The 17,593-nt window shown below is 39.6% G+C and overlaps 1 protein-coding gene across 2 annotated transcripts in view; it reads right to left on the bottom strand.

Moving 5' to 3' along the window:
* The window catches only part of LOC309491015 (uncharacterized protein), a 62,822-nt gene that overhangs the window by 1,715 nt on the left and 43,514 nt on the right, over window positions 1–17,593 (bottom strand). For both annotated transcript variants that reach the window (XM_082160397.1, XM_082160398.1), the window contains exons 18-36: window positions 17,077–17,181; window positions 16,880–16,978; window positions 16,625–16,771; window positions 16,423–16,500; window positions 12,865–13,012; window positions 12,622–12,771; window positions 12,076–12,148; window positions 7,955–8,115; window positions 7,622–7,811; window positions 7,402–7,543; window positions 7,191–7,324; window positions 6,074–6,227; window positions 5,861–5,965; window positions 5,671–5,772; window positions 4,624–4,767; window positions 4,003–4,080; window positions 3,758–3,905; window positions 203–352; window positions 22–94 (exon numbers count right to left, since the gene is read on the bottom strand). In XM_082160397.1, coding sequence (XP_082016523.1) covers window positions 22–94; window positions 203–352; window positions 3,758–3,905; window positions 4,003–4,080; window positions 4,624–4,767; window positions 5,671–5,772; window positions 5,861–5,965; window positions 6,074–6,227; window positions 7,191–7,324; window positions 7,402–7,543; window positions 7,622–7,811; window positions 7,955–8,115; window positions 12,076–12,148; window positions 12,622–12,771; window positions 12,865–13,012; window positions 16,423–16,500; window positions 16,625–16,771; window positions 16,880–16,978; window positions 17,077–17,181 — 2,381 coding nt within the window. The remainder of the gene's footprint in view (window positions 1–21; window positions 95–202; window positions 353–3,757; window positions 3,906–4,002; window positions 4,081–4,623; window positions 4,768–5,670; window positions 5,773–5,860; window positions 5,966–6,073; window positions 6,228–7,190; window positions 7,325–7,401; window positions 7,544–7,621; window positions 7,812–7,954; window positions 8,116–12,075; window positions 12,149–12,621; window positions 12,772–12,864; window positions 13,013–16,422; window positions 16,501–16,624; window positions 16,772–16,879; window positions 16,979–17,076; window positions 17,182–17,593) is intronic.

The raw sequence follows: 17,593 nt of genomic DNA, 5'->3' as shown, positions 1-17,593 counted from the left end.
AAATCAGGACGGCTATTTTACCCAGTGTGTGCAAAGTTCCCCCAGTAGGCCATCACAGTCCTGCATAGCTCTTCCTCTTCCTTTGTGAAAGGAGCTAAAGGGGTTGAACCATTAAATTATGTTTTACTACTTATTTAAAACCCTTTCAGAAAATGTCAGTGTTGGAAAAGAGTTCATTTGTTTTTGTAATCACGAGTCTTACCGGTTGCTTTGAGATGAGCTTTAGCAAAGCAGGTTCCCTGAATAAAGAAAAGTTCATCCGCATGGTCGACTCCAACAAAGCTGGGTCTTTTCTTCTGGATCATACTGGGAGGATGCTGGAACTCGTACAGGTAAACCGGCGCTCCTGAGCCTAAAATCACAACAGGGTTCCTTGGTTTTACACACATTATTACTCAGAAGCAGTTCACTGTGATTTTGTGGAGCAAAAGGATCATGCAAACATGTACAATAGACATGTCTCTCTCTCTCTCTCTCTCTCTCTCTCTCTCAAATAACTAAATGTTAATTTATTTTAATTTAAATATATAATATTTTCAATGCATTCTGAAATGTTTAACAATTAGAGCTTAAGTTTTTTAATTATATTGAATTAAAAATGTAAACAAATGATTAATACTAAGAAATGTATTTTAATATATTAAAAATAATTGCATAATTTAACAATTAACTAAATAAAGAGAGAAAATGTAAATGAAAAGAAAGGTTTTAATGGCACACACATTCACACACTAACTGTCAAATGTTTTGAAGATTTTTTTAATGCATTTAAAAAAAGTCTCAAATCACCAAGACTGCATTTATTTGATTAAATGACAGTAATATTGTGAAATATTATTACAATTTAAAATAACTATTTTCTATTTGAATATATTTTAAATGTAATTTATTCCTGTGATCAACGCTGAATATTTTTACTCGAGGCTTCAGTATCACATGATCCTTCAGAAATCATTCTAAAATTTTGTATTTTGAGATGGCCTCGACCACCCACTTGCGATCCCGTTTAGACGCCGGGCACCCCCTTATGGGTGACCCAAAGCAAACAAACAGCTCTAGAGTGGAGGATGGTCTCAACAACCTCGGTTGAGAGACCTGAACTTATGAGCTGAGCCCCCTCAGAGGCCGAGCCCACGGTTTCTACAATTCTGGGTGGGGGTGAAGGATCATCCCGCTCGCCTGAGAGAGATGGTCCTTCCTGAGCGGAATCGCCAGAGTAGAGCCGTCGAGGAGAGACTCTAGGAATGAGAACCATAATTGGGCCGGCCAGAACGGGGCTACTAGCAGAAGACAGGCCCCGTCCCGGCAAACTCTCTGGAGCAGAACTCCCGGGAGCAGAGCGTACAGGTGTAGCCACATCTACACATCATTACCATAGCATCCAGCCCCAGGGGAGCTGTATACGTAAGGCCCCCCTGATGGTTGATATAAGAGACCACCGCAGTGTTGTCCATGCGGACAAGCACATGATGGCCCCTCAGGTCTGGGAGGAAGTGTTTGAGTGCTCGAAACACCACCATAATTTCCATGCCAGAAGGATGCAATACCATGCTCTTCAGAGGGGGCGAGCATCCCAGTGCCGCTATGCCGGAGACCACTGCGCCCCGAAGCACATGAGATGGCGGGGTTGCAAGAACAATGTCTTCCCTCGGAAGGGTGTACCCTCCTACTTATGGTAAAATGGATCTAAGGACCGTTATTATCTCTAAGTATGGATTTTAGAAAAGGCACGAAGCACTCGGCGCGTGCCCTCATAGTATTTCAAACAGGCATATAAAGCCAGACAAATATTTCATTTCATTTCTCAAAATTAAATGCAGTTTCAATAAACAATCAGACAAGTATACATGGTCTGAATGACATTTTTTCTATATTCATATTTGAATACAAAGAATCATTGCTTACAAACACATATTAGTTGTTATAATAGGAACAAGAGAAAAGGTTTCTTTTACTCCTTCAGCTCAGTTCCCTCTGCATTATAGATATATTGCGGACTCATAACCTACGCGATGCCGATCCGAAGATTCTTTAATGCATCCAGAATACGCGCTGCCTCAGCAAACCGCAATTTAAGCTTTCTTCCTTTTTATTTATTTATATAGTTCAAAAGGAAAGCCAAAAGGGGCGGAGCTAAAACTCCTGAAAGTGCATTCTTTTCTACACATTGGGAATTTTATGAATGAACACTTTTTCTTTTACGAGAGCTGACATACATGCTCCGCTCCCAGACAAACAACACTTTAATCGTGTGTATGCCCACTCGTAATGTAGTGAGGGCAGGGAGGGACACACGATTCAAAATGCTGCTTGCTTTACATGCTGGAGACTGGCGTGGCGAGTCTTCAGTTTCTCCCGTCTCGATACGAACAACATCCAGATCCTCAGTCAGAACTGGGTAGGTGCAGTATCGGTGATTTACTCGAGGACAGAAGAAACTGCAATGCGTGCTTCACACCCTGAGATGAGACACTGGACCTGGCAGGTGAAGACAGAGAAAGGGCGAAGCCCGTCTCTAACCCCTCTGCCAGATCCACTTGCGAACCCAACGACCACTCTGCCTCGGCAAGAGGAACGCGAGCCGAGGCGGGAATGTAGCATTCTCAATGGTAGCCGTTCTCACAATGCCCCTCGAAGGCTGACTGAGCGTGCTACGCTCCCAACAAACAACACATAGTACATGTGTAAATATTCATACAACTAAATGTTCTGGGGGCCGTGAAAATTTAAGTGGCCGTGGCTGGCAACTTTATGGGTGATGTAACGAGGGCAGGGATGAACACACTTCCTGAAATGCTGTTCGTTTGCCATTATTTAAAAAAAAAATTAAGGGTGAAAAAACTCCTGCCTAACAATTTTCTACAGACAGACAAAAAACACCAGGGACATAGATTTCACATAGAGCACTTGCTGAAGACACAGAAGCTAGTGACTGTTTGTTCCAGGTGTGCTTTATAGTTTCCTGGTCGATGACGTCACCCGCCTGTGACGTTCCGTCACGCCATTGGACTGATTTCATAGGTGCTTCACGACGCAATCACGCAGAGGCGTTCCCACAGCGTCTCGACGCAGCTCGAGTTCCCTTGAAAGGGAACTAACTTTTTCCTTGACATTGACGGAATTTTCCGTCATTTATGACAACACTTTCCCACCATTGACGGAAATTTCCTGTTTTCACTTTTATACAGTCGGGGGCGCTATAACATTTCTTCTGAAAGAGTACAGAATCTCCTGATCAAAACACTGGCGAAGAAGCAGCAGAAACAAGTGACAGAAAATGTCTTATGCACATGTGAAAATAACGTGATCATCAAACATTAAACAGCATATAAATCAAAACTGCCTAATGTTACTGAGTGTAATGTTTATGTTTTGATCATCGTTGAATCAGATCTGGATGTAAATGCGATTTTTGTTCAAAATGTTGCTTTTTGCATGAAATTTAACCACATTCAAGTGTTGATAAAAACATAATGCATAAAGCTAGAATTATTTTTTTTTAAAGCAGAGGTTTTGATCTTTTTATTTTTATTTTACATATTTCATGTAAAATATTCATACAACTAAATATTCTGGGGGCCATGAAAATTTTGTGAAAATTATAAAAAATGCAACTAAAATGGTGGCTGCCCACAAAAAATAAAAAAATACAACGCTGGCAGGAAAAGAGTTAAATGACTCTGCAAATATGATGAAACCCTTTAACTATATACAGTGTTTACAGTTGCAATAGTTAAATATGAATGAATCTTCTCACCTCTGTGGTATTTTGCCAGTTGGAGGGCGGGGATATTAAAAATCAGATCCCCCATCATCTCTCTGTAAATGTCTCTGATTTGAATGGGGTCGTTTGTGTCGCCCAGGTACTCATTTGCCACCAGGTCAATTATCCATCGATCCCTGGGCTAAAGGGAATTGAGTTCAAAGCACAGAATTCAAAGAAAAAAGATTTGAACTATTAACTGAAACCATAATATTATATAATGTAAATGTGCAACTTACGTCAGGGTAATTCAGGGTCAAGGCTTTTGTGGCTTGCTCTTTATCTATCCCATCAATCCATCCAGGACCTAAAAAATACTAAGGCGAAATAACATTCAACTTTATGCATAAAAAAATAAAACCTAAAATATGAATATATTATAAATGCATCTGAGATCTTTGTGTGTGTTGATTTCATACAGTTGATACCTTTTATTTTCATCAAGCGTTTTGATTAGCTTGAATTTGTGAATGAATTTTATATTTTTAAAGACCTTTAAAACAAAATACAGTAGCATAATAGGGGAACTTTAGGGTTAAAAAAGGCATTTTACCTTAATATCAACATTTATTCATTTATTCCAACTGATGTAACCTGAACTGTCCTGGTCTAAGAAATACTTTGAATAGCCTTTGAATAACTCTTTTTGTTGAATTTTTGATGTAAAAAAAAAGATCAAATTAAAGTAAATCACGCCAGGTAAAAGATGCACCTGCATAAAAAAAAATAAAAAAAGTATATATATATACATATATATATATATTGTGGATACTAATGCATGTTCTGTTGCTTTCTTTATTGAAATAAAAGCTGTTTGGAGTGTGATATTGAATATAATTATAAATGTAATATTTACTCACTGTGGGCAGTAAATAGCCACACTCATCATCAGTAATACCAGTGATGAGAGGAACTTTACTGAACTCTTGTTTCCGAATGATCTCCTCTACAGGCTTGGGAAGTAAATGAGAATCCACAGCAACACTGAAGTGCATCACCTCGAACTATGAACACAGTTTCAGTTTATAGTTTTAGTATATATTTCAGTTTATCATAATTGCTTGTCAGTACATTTGGCAGTACACTTCAAACCATATTAAAGCACTCTTTATTTCAACAAATTGCATTAAATATAAATTTAAACTAATACTTTTTACTTTTTTACTTAATACTTTAATTTAATGGTAAATAACAGTTCGCACAAAAATTAAATTAGCCCATGATTTACTCACCCTCAAGTCATCCTAGGTGTATATGACATTCTTCTTTAAGATGAATACAATCGGAGTTATATTAAAAAATGTCCTGGCTCTTCCAAGCTTTATAATTATAGTGACTGGCCATATAGTCCTTAAAAGTGCATCCATCCATCATAAAAGTGCTCCACACTGCTCCAGGGGGTTAATAAAGGCCTTCTGAAGTGAAGCGATGCGTTTGTGTAAGAAAAATATCCATATTTGAAACTTTATCGACTAAAATAACTAGCTTCCGGCAGACGGCCGGAACATATGTATATATGCGGTAGACCAATCATAACAGACTGAGCTGCCAGGCCAATCAGAGCAGAGTAGCTCACGGAAAGAGGGATTTAGAGAGACTGGTTCATCTGATGAGTCGTTTGAGAATCGTTGAAAAATGTGGTGATGTGCAAATGTATATTATGAGAAAATTAAACTGTTTTTTTTACCTTTGATGCATGTAAACCTGTTGTAGGAGACTCCAAAACAACATTAGGAAACTTTAAAATAACATAATAGGGGCACTTTAATATAACTCTGATTGTATTAGTCTGAAAGAAGAATGTCATATACACCTAGGATGGCTTGAGGGTGAGTAAATCATGGGATCATTTTCATTTATGGGTGAACTATCCCTTTAATGGCTTATTTTTATGAAAAATGTCACACCTTTTTGGAACATTCCAGAACTTCCTCCTCAGACCAGCCCATGATGCAGTCAACGATCTTTGATGAACTGCTACTGTCACAGTTGCATGATTTGGCAGCATTCTGCAATGATCATCAACATGAGGACGCAAGAAGACTTTTAAATAACAAAATGATGAAAATATAAGAAGGTTATGAAAGGAAATGATACCTGGGCTATCAGCAAAGGATTATCCATCATTAAACCATGCAAAAAGGCAGTCCCGCTTTCTGCAATGGCTCGATGAAACAGACCAGAAGCCAATGGTGAAAGAATCTTAAATACATAATGACACAGAAAGTGACTCCATCATTCAATACAAATAATTTTGCAATCATTACAGCTGAATTATTGTTTCTACAGTTACTAAATAAAGATGCACACCAGCGTGGATACACTGACTCCTCCAGCAGACTCTCCAAAGATGGTCACTGATCCAGGATCTCCACCGAAACTGTGGATGTTCTCCTGAACCCATTGAAGAGCAGCCACCTGGTCCAGAAGACCATAGTTTCCTGGCGCATGTTCATCTCCTGTGCTGCAAAAAGAAAAGGAAACTTTCATCTGAATCTGTGATTAAATACAGAAAAATGTATTCACTTAAATCATGTGTACTAGTGTTGCACCAAGATGAGGTTTTTTTAATGTAACACTGAAGCCAGAATTAAATAATGATGAAATTTCGTCAATCATTTTGGCCCTTCAGAACTTTTTCGCTAATTAAATCTGTCACTGTTTCGATGAGAAATTGTCAATGATTTTGGCCAAATCTTTTCAGTTTCAGAAATTTCGGAGCATCACTAAAACGTACATTGCACAAAAACATAAATACATTTTAATGCCAAGTTACAAGCATTAATTGCAACAATTTAATGCCATTAAACATTTAATTCATCCTTAAATTTAACAAATTAACAAATGTGATTTTTATATTATTATTTATTTGCTATTACCTATAACTTTACAAAAAATGTAAAAATAAAGTTTTTTTTTGTAGTCAACCTACACATTTGAAAATGACAAATTATTTCCACATTTTTTTTTACAATATTACGCTATTGAAATTTTAAAAAGCATTAAAATAATCTATTTGACAATGAAAATGTAATCCAGATTTGATTAATTTATCACAGACTAAATTTTTACCTACTTGTAGTAAAGATCCATTAAATCAAGATTCCAATCTTCTATTGTGGATTTTTAATCCAGTTATATTTGCATCTTATTTTTTATAGTTTTTTTAATAATTAATTAATACAGAATTATTTTCTGATTATTTATTTTAATAATTATAAAGCATCTGATGTAATAACAATGTAACATGAAGTGATTTCATTATGCACTGCATCATTTAAGAATCACACTTGAATCAAATTGCTGTCAGAGCAAATATTCACACCTCATAATAATAATAAATTAAAATTGATGATCTTTCCGCTTTCATTAAGCATTTCATATGATCCAGGGAATCTGCAGCTGTTAAATAATTTATGGCACCAACCTTAAGAATCCCAGCAGTCCCAATCTGTACTGAATCAGCACCACGACCACATCCTGATACGCTGACAGAACAGAGCCATCGTACACTGAAGCTGAACCAAGAGAAAGTCCTCCACCATGAATCCAAACCATGACCTGGAAAACACGTGGAAACATTCTCGACCCAATTTCTATGAGGACGTTCAATCCCAAAAAGCTGTTGTTGAACTTACTGGCAACTTGGCGTCTTCTTCACCAGGTTTGACTGGAGTGTAGATGTTGAGATACAAGCAGTCCTCTGAGACCTCAGGAATCTCCACATCCATAGAGAGAAACTCCAGCTCAAGGACACTCGCTTGCCTGTCCTGAATGCACCTAACGAATTCACAGTACATTAGATACTGGAAATGTCTAAACACATTTTAATTGAAATACGGTTGTGTGGCATCTCACATTGGTGGCTGTTTGGTTGCATCTCTCACTCCTTGCCATTTCTCTGCAGGCTGGGGCCGAGCCAGTCTCAGAGACCCCACTGGGGGCCTGGCAAACGGTACACCGAGATAGCTATTGATGACAGTTTCCTTGCCCTTCACAGTCAGGAAGGAACCTCTTAAAGATCCTAATTTTGTTTCCACTACAGGTCCTGTCAAGAAAACCAATAATAATATAATATAAAGATTTAATTTAGTTTGCATAAGGCAAAAAATATCCAATTTGACCCGCATTTAGCAAATGAATTATGGTTTTATGACAAAAAAAAATGTAATTCTGAAATTGATAACTTGCCTTCATTCCATTCTTTTATAATCTGTGGAAGTTTTTGAGTCATGAAAGTAAAGTGTTGTCCCTTAATGTTTTTGCCAGGTTTCTGTTTCAGTCCAATGCCGAGATACTCGGCCTCAGCTCCATATTCAGGCCACTTTGTAAGGCCCGGACCGTTCGGAGACCTGAAAAAGGTTTTTTAAAATATAGTTTAAAATACTACTAAAATTCATAAAACTTTTAACAAAAGTTTGAATTTAATGACCCTAAAAATTTCATTTATTGTAACCATCAAGTAAAATGTAATATATTTTTCTTATAATTTAAATACATAATATATTTTTCCTACAATTTAAATACAAGCGAGTGTACAGATCTTGTACAAAATATTTAATATATTATCTAACATTAACAAAGGTTAATAAATGTAGTAAAAATGTATTGCTCATTGTGGCGAGTGGGGCGTGATTCAGTGATGTCTGCAGCGGGAGAGAGAGCCAGAGGACAAGCGGTGTGTAAGAAGGTCAAGTGCAAATTACAGAGAGAGAGAGATTGGGCACTCGTACAGGCTGGGAGACTGAATGCTGGAGGATTATTGCTGGATTTATGCATTATTTGAACTGAGTTATTGAGAGCGCAGTGAGTGCGACTTCTTTTATTTGTTACCTGTAGAAAGTTGAATAAAATACGAGTCCCAGTTACGCCAACCCTGTCTGTGGGAACTCCATCTACCCCAGCCCCGCCCACTCACGTGCCTTTAAACTAAATGGGTCCTCAAGACGATCCTGAGGCCTTCAAAGACCTGTTTGAGAGGTCCGCAGAGGCATGTGGGTGGCCCCAAACTGACTGGCCGGTGCGCCTCATCCCACTGCTGTCCGGAAAGGCGCAGATGGCCGCCCAACATCTGCCAGTTCAGAACCTCCTGGTCTACCAAGACCTGAAACGTGGCATCCAACAACGGGTCCTGAACAACACTGCTTCAGATCGTTGGACCTCTGAGAAAGTGGCCGACCCTTCTTGATGGCGCAACAGCTCCGGGACGCTTGCCACAGATGGCTGATGGCCGAAGGAAGCGACGTCGAGGAAATCATCGACAAAGTGGTGCTGAAGCAGTTTGTTGCGCGGCTGCCTAAGAAGACAGTGGGTTCACTTTATTGATCGGTGTCCAGCAATGGAGGTGGGGACACTGATCCGGGTCCCTGTGAGTATTAAGGGGGGTACGTATCAGGCTTTGGTGGATTCAGGATGTAACCAAACCTCAATCTATCAAAGCCTGATTCAGCCGGAGGCATTGGATACGAGCCACATGGTTAGGGTGCGGTGCGTACACGTGGACGTGGTGAACTATCCCTTAATATCGGTGGCTATTCAATTTCGGGGTCAAAAGCATAGAGTGGAGGTTGCAGTTAGCCTGCACCTCAGACATCCGCTGATTTTGGGTATGAATTGGCCAGATTTGAGTCTGTTATTGGGGTATTTATGTGCGGATGTCTCTTGGAAGAATGGAGGGCGGGAACGGGGTCGTGGGGAAAGCTGAGCCAAGGGAAAGGAGCGCTGTTGAGAGGAGAACCCTCATGGAACGTGATGATTTTCCCTTGGAACAGACTCAAGATTAAAAGCTTAAAAATGCATTTGAGCAGGTCCGTTCCATCGACGGGCAGCTTCTCCAAAAACCCGACCACTCTTCTATCATTATTTTGCTATTTTAAAGGACAGGTTGTATCGAGTGACCTAAGACACTCAGACATAGCAAGATACAACTCAGTTGTTAGTACCAAAAAGCCGTCTGGAAATGCTTTTCCAGGCGGCTCACTGTAACCCTATGGCCAGACATTTGGGGCAAGCAGCAACACTTAATCGTCTAATGATCCGATTTTTCTGGCCGGGCATTCATGAGATTGCACACAGGTGGTGCACGTCTTGTCGTGATTGTCAGTTGGTGAACCCACCGGCCGCTCCAAAAGCGCCTTTGCACCCTCTTCCTCCAATGCAGGTCCCCTTCGATCGAATTGGTATGGACCTTATCGGGCCATTAGAACAATCCGCACGTGGGCATCGCTTTGCATTAGTCCTAGTGGATTATACAACACGATACCCTGAGGCAGTGGCGCTCGGCAGCATTTCCGCGAAAAGTGTAGCGGACGTGCTGTTTCCATTTAATCTCCCGGGTGGGAATCCCGAAAGAGATTCTCACCGACCAAGGCACGGCGTTTATGTTACGGACCCTCCGCAAACCTTACGTGTTATTGGGCATTAAATCAGTTCGCAACAGCGTCTATCACCCACAAACAGACGGCCTGGTGGAGCGATTTAATCGCACATTAAAAACCATGATTCGAAAGTTTGTTCATGAAGACGCCAAAAATGGAGATAAATGGCTGGAACCCCTCTTGTTCGCTGTGCACAAGGTCCCTCAAGCCTCCACAGGGTTTTCCCCCTTTGAGCTTCTCTACGGACGTTCATCCCCACGGGGTGTAAGACGTGCTGAGAGAGACTTGGGAAGACGGACCTTCGGGTAGTAGAAAGAAATTCAGGATGTCCTGGACTTGAGAACAAAACTTGAGACAAACAAAGCCGGCTATACAACAGGTGAACTAGACTACGCGAATTTACACCGGGAGATAAAGTACTTGTATTGCTCCCTACTTCCAGTTCCAAATTAACAGTGTAATCACGACGCGTCACACGCCGCGTTGGAGATCTCAATCATGAGGTAGTGTGAACGGACAGGAGTGGGGCACATCAAATTGACTATCTCAAACTCCTTAAAAAATGGAGCGAGGCGGAGCCAGATCTCAGTTCAGAAGTGAGCAGTAAAAACAACTCTCTCGCTCTGGCCCCGGGAGGAGATCACCTCTCGCCCTCGCAGCTCACTGATGTACCGAGTTTGCAAACAGAATTTGCAGACTCGCCCCTGTCTGGTTGAACGAACCTGATTCAGCACCCTATTGAGACCGAGCCGGGCGTGGTGGTGCGCAGCCGGCCGTATCGTTTGCCTGAATACACAAAAAACGTGGTTCAGACCGAATTAGAGGTGATGCTGGATATGGGAGTAATAGAGGAATCCAACAGTGATTGGTGAGCCCGATAATTTTAGTGCCTAAAACGGATGGCTCGGTCCGATTATGTGTGGATTATGGCAAGGTGAATGCTGTGTCAAAATTCGATGCATTCATTTGTTAACATTAGTAAATGCATTGGTTAACTAACAATTGGAAATACTTATAAAGCATTTATTCATTTTATTTAATATTTCTACATTTACTAATGCATTTTTTAAGTCAAAATTGTCTCTGTTAACATTAGTTAAGGAATTGTGAACTAACATGAACAAACAATGATTGATTGTATTTGTAATATCTAACATTAACAAAGGTTAATAAATGTAGTAAAAATATATTGCTTATAAATAATGTTAACTAATGCATTAACTGATGTTAACAAATAAAACGAACTGTAAACAGTTTTTTAAACAAATGTCATGTTAAATTATCACAGTATTTATAGTATTAATTCATAAATATCATGTTTTTTCGGAAGCTGCATCACATGCCTTTTTACAACCTTAACTGACAGCAGGGGTCTTCATTATGATATCACTTCCTGTTGTAAGTATATGTTTCTGCATTATTGGTTGCACCACATGATTTGATTTGGCAGACATTAGATTTGTTTCAAATATTGAACAAACTGCTTCAAAGATTATAGCAAACTACTTGATAATGTTTTCAAGAATTTCATCCTTTAAAAGAAGCTTTTTATTCATGATATCCGTCTACCACCCTGGCATTTTTGTCTTTATCACTCCAAAAAAATTCAACTGGTCTTGTCGGCAGAATCTTATTTCACCAAGTGCAACAACTTTGAGACAACTTTGTTGATCCTGGAACAACATTTCAATCAACCAATCAGATTTAAGGGCCAAGATTACAGTTTATGTCAAGTTTAGGCTTACAACCAGGGTTAGGTGCTTCTACATCAGTGTTATTCACCTTTCATTTCCCTATTATTTTAGGGATAAATTATGGGTAGGGTAAGCTTTAGGGGTTAGCGTTAGGACTAAACTTTCAGAAAGGAATGTTGTTCTGGTATCAAAAAAATATGTTGACCAAAGAACGCGTCTAACTTGACAAAATATCACTTACCCAGTGCGAGCAAAGTTCCCCCAGTAAGCCATGACAGTTCTACAAAGTTCATTTTCATCTTCTGAGAGTTCATCTGAATTAAAATCGGGAAGAAAGACGTAAAATAGGAAAAACTAAGAGAGACACTGTATTGATTGTCAATACCTATAAAATCCTTACTTTGACAAATTTTGTGGTTAATGATATCAACAAGACTAAAGTTTGAGATCTGAAGGTATGGTCACATTTGACGTTTTTCAGCAAATTTTCACAGTCAAAATCCAGTCATTTCAACAGTAATACACGTAATTGGAAATTATGAGTGAGGCCGAAAGTTTTCCCCACGCATATTTCCCAACCTGTTAAAGCAAATTCACTGTGTTGACCAACTGAAAGCTGCTTGGTCTGAAAATGATTTCTCTGAGCTGTGCTTCATACATCGCTACACTGCTGACAATATACAATGGACCATTTTTCTGTGGAATTTTGTGAAAGTTTGCTAATGTGACTGTACTTCTAAAACACTAAATCTATTTGTTACATTTCCTAATATTATTGGGGTTGTACCTTCCAGCTTTATAAGTCCATCTGCAAAGCAAAAACCAAAAACAAATGCAATTTCATCTGCATGGTCACTTCCAACAAAACTGGGTCTTTTCTTTTGAAGTGTACTGGGAGAATGTTGGAATTCATACACGTATACTGGTGCACCAGCATCTAGAAATAGACGAAATTGATAATTATCTGTGTGTATCACTCAAACAGCATTTAACACAGTCATACTTCTACAGCGCATTGAACAACTCTCACCTCTGTGGAAATTCGCTACTTTGCGAGCTGGGATGTTGAACATAAAGTCTCCGAACATCTCTCGAAAACCATCTCGGATTTTGATCCTGTCAGTGGATGTGCCCAGATACTCATTTAAAACAAGCTCAAGAATTGACTGATCTTGAAGCTAAAGGGGATAAAAATAGACCAGAAATATTATACAAAGGTATGTCTAAAAGGTAAATATACAGAAATTGAATAATCAAACACTGCGCAGTCTTCACTGCATACATTATAAATTCAATATATTAAAACTACAAAAGTTATTCAGTCAAGAGGAGTGAGTCATTTTCTCTTTGATTTACATCAATGACACAGACAGCAGCAGGTTTATAAGGCAGCTGTCACTTTAAGACCAGACGCATATGAGGCGGATCTGACATGCATCCTATTTTCTCACAGCAAGGATATTCGACAAAACAGAAATTTTGACAATTTTGTGTGTTTTTTTTATTCAAGCTCAAAGAGAACTCAATGTGGCACTGGCGTGTTGTCTGTTTCAGCATTCTGTGTGCACATTTCAGGTGTTTGTTCACAGAGAGCTGCACCTTTTATAATGATTATTATTATTATTATTTATTTATTATTAATGACAAAATTTTATTATTGACCTAACTTATTAACTTCAAATCTCAGAGGATACTTCAAGTAAATATATTAGGACAAAGAGGTGCAGTCAACAAAAAAGTTGGGGAATGTTTTCATCAGTAGTTGATTAGAAATGCAATGTTGAGAAAACACTTACAAGTGAAATGATTTATGTAAATCCAGTGATCAAATGCTGTGTGGGTCTCAGTTTTCAGTGGTAGGCTCATGACTAGTGGCTGGTCTGTGTGCGTAATTCCACAAACCTGGAAGACCTTCTGAACATAAGCAGTAGGCTTTTTTATAAAAGGAAAATTTAAAAGAAAAAAAAGAAGTAGTAGGGAGAATCAAAGAATTACGAATAATTTACTGCCACTGTGAGAATAACATGTAATCATGTAATCAATAAAAAAATCATTACGAGTGTTTTAAAGGTGCTCTAAGCGATGTTGGGTGAAGTCACTTCTTGTTGACGTTCAAAGTATTGTCAAACAAAACGGAGACTAGCTCGACCTTCCCTCGTCCTCATCTCTTCAGTTCATGTTATCAACTCTATAAGCCATGCAAACGGTAGTGGAAAAAGCAATGTAAAATATATTTGTTATCGCACTAAAGTTCAGTTTATTGACATATTTTGTGTTTTAAACTGCTAAAGACCTAAATGCAGAGTAATATAGAGAGTTAAAATGTTTTGTTTTTCCTTTTAAATGTGATTAATGCATGGTGGCTAATGCAACTTTCATTGTTGTTATGATATGATAATATAAGCAGCACGAGCTTGCTGTTGAATTGCATGTGAATTGAAATGTACTTTGCTATTTTAAAACTTAAAGGTAGGATCAGTAGTTTTTGAAATATGCTGTTTGGATGTTAGTCAGTCCGACACCAACAACAAACGTGTAGCCAATCAGCATTAGAAAAACGAGAAAGAACGAGCAAGAGGGAGATTTGAACTGAAGAAAGACTGCAGAAATAAAGATGAGGCATAATACAAAAGAGAAAAGCTCAGAAGAAATCACTGGAAAATGAAGGGTTATGTCTGGGCAAGAGCTTTAGGACCCATGCTAATTAGAAAATTAGAAAAGCTTTTAGAAAAGCTTTCCAGCGCTGGAGAGAGCTAATGCGGGAAGGCCTGAAAACAGACGTGGAGGTTGCTTTGATTCCCTTCACACATGAGTAACACTGAGTTTGAGTGTCATTGTGTGTCTGGAGCTGCTGTGCTGTAACTAACAACCAACTCTTGTTTGTAATTACTATTGTGTAGTGTACGTACATTTTTTGTGTTTCCTTGTCATTCGTTTACATCTGCGCTTTATTTTTCGTGAAGCATTATTCTGTTGCGCTTCTATATAAAAAGACATCCACTTTCGGATTACGTGCATAACAGAGGCCAGTTAGTGAAAGTCGCGCTGACAACTGCTAGTGAATGCAGTGTTAAGTGTCATTGTTAGTGCACTCTCACTCGCATGCAGGGGGATCAGGGATCGAGACCGACTCGGAGCAGGGCTGTAACGGTCACCAGCTGGAGTGCCCTTGAGAGCCACCAGAGGGCACTCCACATCAGACACTCACGTTCACTCTCAGACTACATTTCCCATACTCACTGCCCGGACTCATCTCTGATCACTCATCACAGTCACCTGTACCTCATTATCACTGATTGCATTCACCTGTGTCCCATCACCCTGTTAGTCGCAGTCTATTTATACCATGTTCATTCATTCACTCACCGCGAAGTCTTGTTTAAGTGTTAAGCCGCTTGTCCACCAGCGTCTCGATTTCTGACGCGACGCCAAAGCCCATTCATTTCCTATGGGACTACGTCAGGCAGCAAAAACGCCCCCGCAAAGCATGATGGGTCGTGTCGCGTCGATTTGGTCAACAGCGGCGCTGCAAAAAAGTATCTCGGTGGATACTTTATGCAAATGAGAGCGTCAAAACGCGGGGCAGCAGCCAATGGAAACTCGGCGGCGAGAATTTGTGTATGGCCGTTGCTATGGTTTCATATTTTTTTTTACATTTTTCCCGGCGCGAAAAGCAGCGAAAACGTCACAGGCGTCGCGTCGGAACAAAAATTGATCGGACGCTGGTGGACAAGCGGCTTTACACTGCAATTCTGAGCGGTTTCCCTGGTTTCTAGTCTTTTGGTTTATTTGGATTTCTTGCCCTGTTCCCTGGATTACTCTTTTGCCTCTGGTCCCTGCCTGTTTTGTTTGTGTTTCTTTGTTGGTTTGTTTGGACTGCCTACCTGTGTTTTGACCTATTGCCTGTTTACTGGATACGCCTCTGGATTACCCACAATAAAGCTGCATTTGGATCTTAACCCTCGTGTCTCAGAGCGGTTCGTAACAAGGGCTGTGTTAGGATTGGAGTGTGAGTTTTGGTCTTGGAGGCGGAGGCGGAGCAATGAAGAAGGGGTGTGTTTGTTTGGGTTGATTTCAAATATCAACATTGGCCAACAGCATATTTCAAAAACTACTGATCCCACCTTTAAGTTGAGTTCATGTTATCAATTCTATAGATGCCGTGCTGTGGAATAAACGGTCAAGCCATGATCCCGAACCCATCTGTGTCTGTGTCCCTGCTCTTTACCACTACCCACGAACATACACAACACAACACAGAGTAGCAGCGGCGGTGCTAGAGACCAGTAAGCGCACAGAGAGAAAGAGGGTTACATCTTTGGTGCCGTGACCCGGAAGGGAGTGATGACTAGGGGGGTGAGTGTGACGGAGGCCAGCTAGTAGTCGCTGTGCAAATAAACTTCACTCCTCTGATCCCAATAGGCTCTCTAGCAAAAGATGCTAGAGGCTGCAGTGTTAAGCCTCCTGAGGCCCGCGTAGAGCGGGGCGAGTAGGACCCGGGTGAAGGGGTTACATAAACATTTAATCAGTTACTCCCCAGCATTGTATATATTATGTACAAATGAAGATATAAGTAATATACTCTTACATCTTGATTCAACATCTTCAAAAATGGCACAATCTGCTCTAAGTCCATCCCATCTGTCCATCCTGGAGGTGAAAAGAACTATGGAAAAACAGTTGCTAAATATTAACGTAATGTAAAATTCTGACTGAAGATCTCATTTTGAAAAAAAGAATTAAAAAAATCTCATTTTTGTATTTTTAAAAGTGAAAAGGTCTGTCTTTACATTAGGCAGTATATATCCACACTCATCATTAGTGATTCCGGTGATCAGAGGCACTTTAGTAAACTGGTGGGATTGAAGAAGATCTGCTGCAGGTTTTGGAAGGAAATGGCCATCCGTTGCCACTCCAAAACGAAGCATTGGATGCTCCTGTTTCAAAAGACAACACACCGTTTAGTGCATAGGTGGACTGTTTGCATACATTTATGAGTGTTCACAGAGGTTCAATTAGAAAGACTAGTATTTGAACAGACAGACCTTAGCAATTGTCAAGATGTCTTCTTCTGTCAGCTGCATCACACAGTCAACAATCGTCTTTGTGCTGGAAATATCACAGCCAGATACACTTCCTACAGCCTAGAGAGAAACAAGTGATATTTACAGTAAATTTATTTCATTTTTACTACAGAAAGTTCTAAACGAATTTGTTTAGAAATTGAACTGGTGTAACTGACCTGAGCTAATGCAAGAGGGTTGGGACTCATTATAGCATCCATTGCTGCTGTACCGCTCTCTGCGATAGCATGATGAAAGAGGTTTGCAGATAATGGTGAAAGAACCTATGAAAAAATGTAAATGGGTCAGTGACACATTCACATTTTGCCTTATTTTTGGTTTCGTTTTCACATTGGACTTCTAGTTTGCTTCTCCTTTTTCGTATGTCCCCGCTCATCATTAGTTACCATGGTTTTTGATTAGTTCTCACATCTATTTAATATTGAGTTTGCAATCTTGTGCGTATTATACCCTCTGTTTCAGTTATTCATTGTCTGGTGTTGTTTGAGTTTAAGTACACACTGTTACTTTGAAACTCTCTTTTGTGTTGTTTAATTCAAGTTACTCTTCGAACGGATACCTTTCTCTTTGTTATCCTTTGTGGACAAGATTGTGACAGAACACCAGACCAACTGGTGGAAAGGAAAGGACTATGGATCAAGCAGCAAAGTTTATCGCCCTTGCCTAAAAATGAGT

This window comes from Leuciscus leuciscus, assembly GCF_965113295.1.
Source record: "Leuciscus leuciscus genome assembly, chromosome: 25".
Lineage (NCBI taxonomy): Eukaryota > Metazoa > Chordata > Actinopteri > Cypriniformes > Leuciscidae > Leuciscus > Leuciscus leuciscus.
The sequence above is the reverse complement of the archived record's forward strand: the minus strand, read 5'-3'. Positions and strand labels throughout refer to the sequence as shown.